This window comes from Siphateles boraxobius, unplaced genomic scaffold (assembly GCF_051911475.1).
Source record: "Siphateles boraxobius isolate OS27281-9 unplaced genomic scaffold, OSU_SipBor_1 16, whole genome shotgun sequence".
NCBI classification, from domain to species: Eukaryota; Metazoa; Chordata; class Actinopteri; order Cypriniformes; family Leuciscidae; genus Siphateles; species Siphateles boraxobius.
Genome location: NW_027508766.1, coordinates 16,575,319 through 16,586,805, shown reverse-complemented (window position 1 = coordinate 16,586,805; position 11,487 = coordinate 16,575,319). Strand labels below are relative to the sequence as shown.

At 45.8% G+C, this 11,487-nt stretch overlaps 1 protein-coding gene across 1 annotated transcript; it reads right to left on the bottom strand.

The window, feature by feature from the left end:
• Nucleotides 1–308: 308 nt before the first annotated feature.
• Nucleotides 309–4,913, bottom strand: tor2a (torsin family 2, member A). Its single transcript, XM_077231802.1, has 5 exons — nt 4,699–4,913; nt 2,524–2,789; nt 2,098–2,273; nt 1,881–2,008; nt 309–1,766 (listed from the first exon to the last, which is right to left on the bottom strand). Exons 1-5 carry the CDS (start codon nt 4,814–4,816, stop codon nt 1,522–1,524), a joined length of 933 nt encoding a protein of 310 aa, XP_077087917.1. The 5' UTR covers nt 4,817–4,913; the 3' UTR covers nt 309–1,521.
• Between the last annotated feature and the right edge of the window lie 6,574 nt (nt 4,914–11,487).

The following is an 11,487-nucleotide window of genomic DNA, read 5'->3' as shown; positions in this document are numbered from 1 at the left end:
GGGCTTAATGTCCTTAAGGGCACAGTCACGACGTCGCTTTCGCGGACCTTCAACAGACCACCTAACACCTGCTAACATTTCCTGCTGACAAACATTTAATATGCTTTGGTAAGTGGTGGAAGAAGGGCTGTCAGAGGGAGTTGGGAGGCTTTGTGTCATTTAGTCCATATTCAGCGTTCACTCAGTAAGGGACTAGGAATGGTCATATATGGGGTTTGGAAATATATGAAACGCTCAGTTTAAACTCATGATGCTCAAAGCATTGTGAAAAACCATCTTGTGGGTTAAAACGATCAAATACACAAATGTAAAAAAATGGAAATTGATTTTATTGCCTTGCTTTTGATGTAGTGTTACTTTGTTTCATTTTGTACTCTTGTACATGTTTCAAATAAAACTAAAAACAAAATAACAACATGGCACATTGCTGGAAAAAGATGGAAATAGTTGATCAATAAATAGAAAATTGCATGAAGAAAATAGTTTATTCTTTAAAACATATTTACATCTCATTGCAGAGTATTCTAAGTGCAGAATAACTGTACAATGTAAACGATAATGAATAAGACTGGAATTGGATATGGATATAATTCCACTGAATTTCAGGGGACTTCATGATTAAATCTTTTAATCTCCCTTAAGTGTTTAAAATTAAATAAAGGAACTCAATGCTGTTTCGTGTTCTATCCATTCTGTGAGTTTTATATAGTACGGAGAAAAAATCTGGCAATTTGTCTCAAATTAATGAAAGTGGACGAGATGGCTTTTCAGATAAGAGAACAAAATTGATATATTAATTTTTTTGCCATCTTGATTCTCTGAATTCTCAAGAGGCAAAATGTCATCTTTTGTGTTCCACTTCCACATAAAAAAATAAAGACATACAGGTTTGGAATGAGGGTTAGTAGATGACAATTTAAAATTTTGGGTAATCTATAATTTTCAGACATCGTTATTTAAATCGTACGGAAAGTAAATCTGTTTAAATAATAAAAGAAAGCTATTATAGATCATTTACAAATTTAATATGATTTTTTTTTTTAATTTGAAAAAACAACAACAAAAGGTATTGTGGGACAAAACCCCCCAGCTTCAAGTAGGCACTGCTGCCACCCTGTGGTCAGCATCAGAAATACAGCACTTAGTTTCATTGTCACCCCATGATAAAATAAATAAGCACTTAAGTTTAGAGAACACTTCATTTGTCATGAACTCCACACTGAAAGTGTGTTTTGTAAATCGTTTCAGTGTCCCAGAGAACTCTGAAGTATAAAAGAGGTCAGCTCTGAATTTGCCTTTGTATTAACTAGCAACTGGCTTATTCTTTGCTTGATTCAAAACTACAAAAACCAGAGATGTTTCTCGAATCCTGTTCATTCTTCATCAGAACTGGCTGAACATTCTTTATCCACATGGCTGAAACATACTGAAAGAATGTCCCAAAATCCCAAATTCATGCTGCTTTCACTGTAGTTCAACCATCCAAAAGGCTTTGTGCTGTGAAGATCCTAAAGGGTATCCTCAAAGGAACAGGTTAACTTTAGCTGGCACCAATTTGCAGCCAGTGCTGGAGAAATATTGTCTGTCATTTGGTGTGTAAGTCATGGCGCCCCCTACTGACGATGCCACATCTTTACGCTGACACTCCCCGCGCTGGCAGAGCTCCCGCTGGGCACAGCGCTCCACGTGGCGCCGAAGCAAGGGAAGGAAAGGCACAAAACGAGTGATAAGCTTTTCCGTAATTATTCTGGAGTGGTAGAACCCACCTGGGAAACAAAGTTCATCCACAGATTAGATTGAAAATTATGCAACACGCATATGAAGCACTGTAAGTAGCAGCTATCATTAACAGGACTGAGCTGAAGACCTAAGACACTCACTGTTCTTGTTGTTGTACACGGCGTCAGCGATACTGGCCTCCAGCTCATCGGGGCGAATGTCCTCTCGATCTCTTCCTGCCTGTCGACTCTCCAACGCAAGTATGTTAACTACCTCCTGACCTACAGTACTGGAACAAAACATTGAAGATTGAAAATGAAAGCCTGTTCAAAATAAACATATCAAATATTACTTGAATAACCAGTCATTCAGACTTACCTGATAAATATATAAATGGCCTTGCGGTAGTTTGTCCGAAACAGAACATGAAAGGGGCCTAAATGCGGCTCTAAAACATCAATCACACCAGGAGGCATTTTCTCCATCTCATCGAAGATAAAGATTGAGCGAGCGCAAGCGGTGAGGTTTCTCTCGACCCAGAGTTTTAGATCTGACTGCGCACAAAGCAAGAAAAGAAGAAATAAATCTGTATTCATCCGGGATTTATTGACAAATATTTATTGATAAATATTAAAGTGTACAACAAATATGCAGAGTCTGCGATTCTTTTAAATGGTTGCCGTGGGTTAAAGGTCTGACATATTGCAAAAATTGTATTCGATTGGAATGTTTGTATTTAAGCCCATTTCTACATTTTTACGCAAACCTGGCAACTCTGTAATACATCAAGAAATATACACGTACCCTGTATTGTTGCACCCGGTTGGCTAAAGGAAAGTGTAATGTGGGAACAAACTGATGGATGTACGGACTGCCCATAGCCGTTCCATAGATATATCGTCCAATCATAGAGCTGACAAGACTTTTTCCAGTCCCGGATGCTCCATGGAAAGACAGCACTAGTGGTCTGTCTGGGTTTTCATTCTGTAAAAAATCCATCACTGCTTCTGAGACAATGTCTTGAGCCATATGCTGACCGTAAAGGTTTTTATAAAGGTCCCATTCTAAACCTGTAAAAACACAAGACACAGTTGAGGTGATTGAAGGGGTTTGTAAATAAAAGTTTGCTTTTACTCACAGCTGTAACACTGGAGCATGACACAAGATCTTCATTTTACGGTGGCCGAGAGAGCTCAACGTGCTGCAACTTAAGAAAACGCATGCAAATTGTAAAAAACGCATGCAAATAGAAAAAACACATGCAAGTAGAAAAAAACACATGCAAATAGCAAATAACACTGGGAAATTAAAAAAAACATCATCATCAGTTTCACAACACACGTGTGCTCCAAATACTCACAACACAACCAAATACAGAAACGCGCTGCAAATAACACAGACCACAACGGAGGTTCCGGGGGAACCAAATAAGTGACGAACCCGGCTGGGACGTGCGTACAGCTCAAAATTCTACTTTATTTTATTTATTTTAACTTTGTTTTTTCACAAAACATACAGAGATTACATTTTATGACATACAACTTGTATACAATATACAAAATGCATTAACAATATGTTCAATGTCATCAGAATACAAATGAGAAAAGAGCAATGAGCTGAAAACTAGAATAAAAAAGATAGAGAAGAAGAACCTGAAGGAAAGATGATCAGTTACACTGTAAAAATTGTTTCATGTTACGTTTAAATTTTCATAAAGAAATGTTTCACAAGAAATGTTAGGTAATGTGATATATAACGCGTATAAAAAAATAAAAATAAAAACATTTGTAAAGTAAAAATAAAGATAAAACATTTATTTGCAACTGTTATGTAAACAGCACTATATTTCTGTCGTCAGAACAGCTATTCAGCTGATGGACAACCTGCTGCGTTGTCATGGGCATCCCAGGTGAAAATAATGAGGAAGTGACTTGTCGTTGCTCCCTTCATCAAGTGCGTCCAAACGGCTAAATAATGGCACACTAGTGCCAAGCTCACTCCAAAGTCCCACTTGAAGAGCTCTGCCGCCTGCCCTTCGAAGGGAGTAGGGCTTAGGGATGGTCACAAGCAATAAGCACGTCCCAGCCGGAATTGCCACTTATTTGGTTCCCCCGGAAACATTTCCGTTATGGTCTGTGTTATTTGAAGCGCGTTTCTGTATTTGGTTGTGTTGTGAATTTGCAGCGCGTTTCTGTATTTGGTTGTGTTGAGAGTAGTATGTTGTGAAACTGATGATGAAGATCTTTTTTTTTAATTTGCAGGTGGTTTTTTTCTATTTGCATGTGTTTTTTCTATTTGCATGCGTTTTTTCCTATTTGCATGCGTTTTTTCCTATTTGCATGCGTTTTTTCCTATTTGCATGCGTTTTTTCCTATTTGCTTTCGTTTTCTTCAGTTGCAGCACGTTGAGCTCTCTCGGCCACCGTATCATTTGACAGATATTACATCATTAGGGGTATGCAAATATTGACTGCCATTAAAATGAAGGGGAACAGATTACTTTTTACTATACATCAGAATGTCAGTCATAAAGAATGTTTAATTTTTCATTTTATTGGTGCACATTTTCAATGAATTTACTGTTATATGATAATGTCATTTGTGCTACTATTTTAAATATTTATATAGTGACACTTCCAGCTAAATTGACATATATAATTGTGTAAGACAAGTTGTAAGCAAATGCATTTTCGCTCGCCCAGTCAAGCAGTGATGTGTTTTATACACATTAAAGCTGCGTACACACTGTAAACTATGTAGAATTGTTTTATGTTTACAGTTCCATTAGCGGTCACCTAACGTTACAACCATCACCACCAATGCTGTATTCGGTATATAAAGAAATGGATCCCATATTTATTTTGAATGAAATTCCCTAGTTTCCTCTGCTGAAGCTGGCAACTCTACTGAGTAGTACTACAGAAGCTAACGCTAACTGTTAATATGCTGAAGAGAAAGCTGTTAATATTACACACCTTACCTTTTATGTCTGGTTTGTAGTCACATTCGCAGCTCTCAGATATTGAACAAAAAATAGACTTTATCTCAAAACCGGTACCTAAGGGAGTACAATAAATTAAGAACAGTATAAATATCATGGTGGCTACAGCCTCGGAGCACAGCTCCAAGATGAGTTGGATGACGGAAGCGCAACTACAGCTCCACACAGACAACAACTGATTCTGCACAGTTCCGCGAATCGGTTCTTTTGAGCAGGACATCAAAGGACAATTCACTGATTCCTTTATGATTCTTTTACGTCGTGACGTAATTGCGTCATTACGTGGCCCCAAACTTCCGGTGTGTAATAATAAAAATAAAAACTGTGAGTTCATATTTCCTGCATATTTCTGCTTCTTAAAAAAATAAATTTCATATTTTTACTTGTGAATTTCGAGGAAGGAAAAAAAAATATTTTGCTTCCATTTTATCACTGCATCTACTTATCTTGGAAAGAATTAGAACTTTTCATTGATAGAAAGCTGGGGTGTTTTATATAAATATATATGAATATTTGATGTGTTTTTTATTATCAAGATAATAATTGAATGCAAAGAACAATATATTATGCAGTTGTATTTTATTAGGAAAATATACAATAGAATTGGGCTGTTTATTTGCAAACCAAATTTTTCTAATTTTATAAATGATTGAAATTATACATAAATAATTAGGAACAAACTAAAAACAAAAAATGCGCTGAAAACATGCTTAAAAGCACCAAAAAGTATATAGACGAATTTCTTTCCTCAGTCCTCCTTGTGATCGTTTTCTTTTCAGTAGGTCTAATTGTATTAATAAAGCTATTAACTACTCGGTTACTCACGTAACCTCAGTTCCCTGAGTTAGGGAACGAGTATTGCGTAGCTATACGCAGTGGGGAAACTCCTTTTCCTCGATTTACTGAAGCCTTTATGTAAAGCGCATTTGCAGCTGCACAGCTAGAACATGAGCGTCTGGCTCGCTCATAGGCTGCGCTGCGGCAACTGCACATCCAATGGCGCAGGCGCCTCTGACGTGCAACCAATGAGATCACTCTGCGTCATACACGTCAGAGCCCGCCAAGGGGGCGTGACCTCAGTCTATAATAGCCCCCGAATTCGCCATTATAGCAGGTTTAACGACTGAAGCGACAACTTGCCATGTTACCATAGTGCGGCTGGCTACGCAATACTCGTTCCCTAACTCAGGGAACTGAGGTTACGTGAGTAACCGAGTAGTTCCCTTTCGAACGGTCACTTCGTATTGCGTAGCTATACGCAGTGGGGACGCCATGCAAAACGCCGCACTGAGTAACTGGCTGTCACTGCAACTCAGGACCCCTGAGCGTACAGAACAAGCCATAACCGCATAATTTATGTAAAAATAGACCAGACACCGTCAGGTCTCAGTAGTATACATCAGTAGAAATACCCAATATACTACACCAATGAACCCAGACCTGTCGGGGTTATTAGTATACGAACATATACCCAGTCAAGTGGGTTTATATATGAAATCTTAACCAGCTAAAGCGGGTTGATATCTGTTATGGAATATAACCGGCCGAAGCGGGTTTTATATATGTATGGAATTTATATATGTCATATAACCGGCCAAAGCGGGTTTTGTATATGTCATATAACCGGCCAAAAGCGGGTTTATATATATATAAATATAACCAGCCACAGCGGGTTTATGTATGAACTACAACCGGCCAGCAGCGGGTTTCATGTATATATGTGAATGTGATTGTGCACAGTAATATATGACAAGACCGGCCACCAATGGGTCTTAATCATACCGAAAGCACCTTCGCCTGCAGGGAAGGCACTTCCATATTATAAAAACTCATAAATGTGGAAGGCGAGGACCAGCCGGCCACATCACAAATATCACTAATGGGAATGCCAGATGACCAAGCCCATGACGAGGCCATACCTCTGGTTGAATGGGCCTTGACGCCTATAGGGCAAACTTGACCCGCTGCGGTATAAGCCATAGAAATAGCATCCACTATCCATCTAGACAGTCTTTGCTTAGTGACTGGATCCCCCTTGGATCTACCACCAAAGCAGACAAAAAGCTGTTCTGATTGTCTAAAAGACGCAGAACGCTCCAGATAGATTCTCAGCGCTCTGACAGGGCAGAGAAGATTAACCTCTCCATCCTCTGCAGAAGGAGGGAGGGCTGATAACGTCACCACCTGTGCTCTGAACGGTGTTGAGAGCACTTTAGGAACGTAACCATGTCTGGGCTTGAGGACGACTCTGGAGTCATCTGGACCCCACTCCAAACATGCAGGGCTCACAGAGAGTGCCTGTAGATCTCCCACTCGCTTGATAGATGCCAAAGCCATAAGGAGAGCGGTCTTCAGCGAGAAGGGTTTTAGATCAACCGATTGGAGCGGTTCGAAAGGTGGACCTTTCAGAGCCCCCAGGACCGTGGAGAGGTCCCAAGATGGCACAGATGGAGGTCTGGAGGGGTTCATTCTCCTAGCACCTTTAAGGAATCTGACGACCAGGTCGTTTCTTCCTAGTGACTGGCCAGCCACCAGAACATGATGTGCTGCTATGGCTGCCACATACACTTTGAGCGTGGATGGGGAGCGACCCGCATCCAGCAGCTCCTGTAAGAATGAGAGAACTACAGATATCTCACATGACTCTGGGTCAGCCTGATTTTTCGAGCACCAGCTGGAAAAACCCGACCATTTCGAAGCGTAAAGGCGCCGAGTCGACGGGGCCCTGGCTTCAGATATAGTGCTTAAGACCTTCTCAGGAAGGTCTTTGGGTACCCGTTGAGGGGCCACACATGGAGGGCCCATAAATCGGGTCTCGGATGCCACAATGTCCCGTTCGCCTGTGTGAGGAGGTCTTTCCTCAGTGGGACAGGCCATGGGATTGTGTCCGATAACTGAACCAGTTCCGGGAACCACGGTCTGGTTTTCCAGAGAGGGGCCACCAGAAGGACTGGGCACCCGCTCTCTCTGACCCGTTTGATGACTTGTGGAATCATCGAGACGGGGGGAAAGGCATAAAGGGGACGGTTGGGCCAGACATGGGCCAGCGCGTCCCTGTCCTTCGAGAAGAACAATTTGCAGTGGGTGTTGATTCTCGAGGCGAACAGGTCGACTTCGGCCTCGCCAAACACCTTCCATATCAGACTGACCGTCTGTGGGTTCAGGGACCACTCGCCGAGGGGAGTGTTGCCCCGTGAAAGCATATCCGCGCCCACATTCTGGATGCCCGGTATATGCGCTGCTCTCAGAGAGCTCAGGTTGGTTTGTGCCCATAAGAGGAGGTCTCTCGCCATCGCATGCAGGTTTCCTGACCTGATGCCCCCCTGGCGATTTATGTAGGCCACCGCTGATATATTGTCTGTGCGGACTAAAACGTGGTGACCCCTGAGGTTCGACAGAAATGCTTTCAGGGCCAATCCAACTGCTTTCATCTCCAGACAGTTGATATGTAAGCTCTGCTCCGTGCTCGACCAGAGGCCGGATGCAGGCATGCCCTCGTGCAGCGCTCCCCAACCCAGGTTGGACGCATCTGTAAGAACCATTTTCCTTCTGGAAATTGTTCCCATTGTCACCCCCTCGTGGTACCAGTTCTGCGCTCGCCAGGGAATCAGGGTTCTTAAACAACCGTGATTTACCATAACGCGCAAGTTGCCTGACTGCCATGCGTGAGTTGGCACACGCCGTTTCAGCCAATGCTGCAGCGGGCGCATGCGCAGTAATCCCAAGCGGAGTACTGGCGATGCTGCTGCCATGAGACCAAGCAGTTTCTGAAATTTCTTCAGTGGCGCGTGCTCGCGCGCTCTGAAAGTGCCTGTAAGCGCTCGCACTGAGAGCGCGCGCTCTGGTGTGAGTCGCGCTGTCATCGCTCTCGAGTCTAAAACTGTACCCAGAAAGATCACACTCTGGCTGGGGGTTAGTTTGCTTTTTGAAACATTGATTGTGAAACCCAGGCATTTTAGATGGCTGAGAATCAAATCCCTGTGAGCTAATAGCTCGGTTCTCGACTGTGCCAGCACCAGCCAGTCGTCGAGATAATTTAACACACGCACTCCCTGATGTCTCAGAGGAGAAAGCGCTGCATCCACACACTTCGTGAATGTACAGGGTGCTAACGATAGACCGAACGGCAGAACGGTGTATTGATAAGCTTGGCCCTCGAAGGCGAATCTCAAGAATGGCCTGTGACGAGGGTTTATCTGAATGTGAAAGTAAGCGTCTTTCAGATCCATTGTGACAAACCAATCCCCCGTGCGCACTTGCGCGAGGATATGTTTGATAGTTAACATTTTGAACGGCCGTCTCATGAGAGCTTTGTTCAAATGTCTCAAATCTAGAATGGGTCTGAGACCGCCGTCTTTTTTCGGAATCAGAAAATAGCGGCTGTAAAAACCCATGTGTTTTAGCGCGGGGGGGACTAATTCTATCGCCCCTTTTGCTAATAGATTCTGTACTTCGGTGCGAAGCACGTGACCCACGTTGCTTCTCACCGAAGTCTCGAGAACCGCCTGAAATTTCGGGGGTCTGCGAGCGAATTGGAGCGAGTAACCTCGCTTTATAGTGTTTATGACCCAACTCGACACACCAGGGATAGCTTGCCAGGCTAGAACACGTGTGGCTAGGGCTTGACACACTGACTGGGGCTGGTCGCCTAATGTAGGGGGACCGGATACCCTTATCATGTGATTTGTGCATACATTGAGTATTGGACTGACTGTACAGGCATTCGCGTGTGGGGAAGTCAGTGTTACAACAGGGGAGGGGCCGCCTAGTGAAGGGGGACCTGATACCCTTATATTGTGATTTGTGCACACATTGAGTATTGGACTGACTGTACAAGCATTTGCGTGTAGGGAAGGCAGTATTATAACGGGGGAGGGGCCGCCTGATGAAGGGGGACCGTGAACCCACGTGTTGTGTTTGTGAAACATACTCTTTTTGTGCTTTATATGGGTCGCCGTGAAAACGGCGTTTGTTTGCAAGAACGTGCTTACTGTTGCGGGCCTGTTTGCAGTAATAAAATCCCCAGCCACCTGAACTGAACAAGGGGCTGTGGGAAGTTTTGTTGACTTCTTCGAGGGTGGTCCGGCGAGTGCGGGACCCGTGCCCTCTCTCTTTCCCCTGCATGCTAGGACGACTTTGGCGGCGCTGTGTGAGGCGCGGCGCTTGGTCTGGGGCCTTGGCGTCGGGGAAGCGGGAAGCGCTTGGTTGCTCTCGGCTGGCGCTGGGCATCAGCCGCAGGGCGGGGCTGAGAGGCCTGCTTCGTGGGCTTTGTTGGCCGAGGCGTCGGCGGGGCTAGCTTGTGAGCACTCGACGCCGAGCTAGAGCGCTTAGGCAGGAAGTGACGCATGGCCTGGGACGCTTTCTGTGCCTCGGTGTATCTTTCTGAGAACCCCTTCACTGCCGGGCCGAAGAGGCCGGTGCTGGATACTGGGGCGTCGAGGAACTTTGTTCTCTCTGCGTCCTTAATGTCAGTGAGGGTAAGCCAGAGGTGGCGCTCGAGCACGACCAAACTCGCCATATTCCTCCCGATAGCCTGCGCTGTGGCCTTAGTAGCTCTCAGGGCCAGGTCTGTGGCGCTCCGAAGGTCCCGAAAAGCCTCAGGGTCCGGGCCAGCCTCGTCCATAGACCGGAGGAGTTTGGCCTGGTAAACCTGCAGCACGGCCATCGTGTGCAGGGCCGATGCAGCCTGACCGGAGGCGGAATACGCGCGTCCGGCGAGGGCTGAAGTGCTACGGCACGGCTTGTTGGGATGCACAGCTCTAGTTCGCCAGCTAGCAGCTGTGTTCGGGCAGAGATGAGCGGCCAACGCCTCTTCGAGGGGCGGCAACGACTCATAGCCTTTTTCCGCTGCTCCGTCCACGGAGGAGAGCGTCGCGAAAACTGCGGGGCCTCGTGTAGAATAAGGAGTGCGCCAGGCCTTGGTAAGCTCCTCGTGTACCTCAGGAAAAAATGGCGCTGGCTTGTGACGAGGGGCCTGTTGGTGCCCTGGCAGAAACCAGCCATCCAGCCGACTTCGAGGGGGTTCAGCGGGGGCGGCCCACTCGAGCTCGAGGTCCGCTACGGCCTGCGTCAGGATCCGAAGCATTTCCGCGTCGGAGTTAGTCCTGGTAGCTGAGGCGTTGGGCGTTGGCTGGGAAGCCATGACGGGGTCGAAAGAGCCCGGCCATTCTTCCTCAGACGCAGCGATAGACAGGCTGTCGTCGTGCTCGCTAGGCCCGCCGAAGGAGACAAGGCCCGCCACGTGGGGGGGGGGCGCTGATCTCCCTCGAACAGGACCGGAGATGAACGGGTTGGAGAGAGTGAGGCACGCGGGGACGAGGCCGGCGTGCGTTCACTAACATCCATGTTCTCCGGCTGCCGTTGGCTGCGGCGCTTCTTCTTCCTTGGCTGAAGTAGGGCCGGAAAAGGAAGCGCGGGAGAGGCGGCGTCGCCGTCACGGGAGAGGGCTAGCCGAGTTCGCAGCACGGAGATAGGCATGCTCTCGCAGGCCGCACATCCGCCGGCAGACAGTGCATTCTCCGCGTGGTGAAGTCCCAGGCATGGAATGCAGCTAGCGTGTTCGTCCGCCTCGTGCAGCTTGCATCCGCACGTGGCGCAGGTCTTAACACGATGCATTTGAACAACGCTCGTACAAATAATACAATATACAAAGAGCAATGAAAAAGATATCGCCGGATAGCCACAGGAGAGACGGCGTCAGGAGAAACACGGTGAAATGTGTCGTCTGCTGAACTGTAGCTGGCTCAGGCTGAAGGCTTGTTCGACGGC

Coding starts and splice junctions, on each gene's coding strand:
- tor2a (XM_077231802.1), bottom strand. CDS start 4,816: ATGATATTTATACTGTTCTTAATTTATTGTACTCCCTTAGGTACCGGT. Junction 2,274..2,523: donor ACCGGGTGCAACAATACAGG/GTACGTGTATAT, acceptor CTTTGTGCGCAG/TCAGATCTAAAACTCTGGGT. Junction 2,009..2,097: donor GCCATTTATATATTTATCAG/GTAAGTCTGAAT, acceptor GTTTTGTTCCAG/TACTGTAGGTCAGGAGGTAG.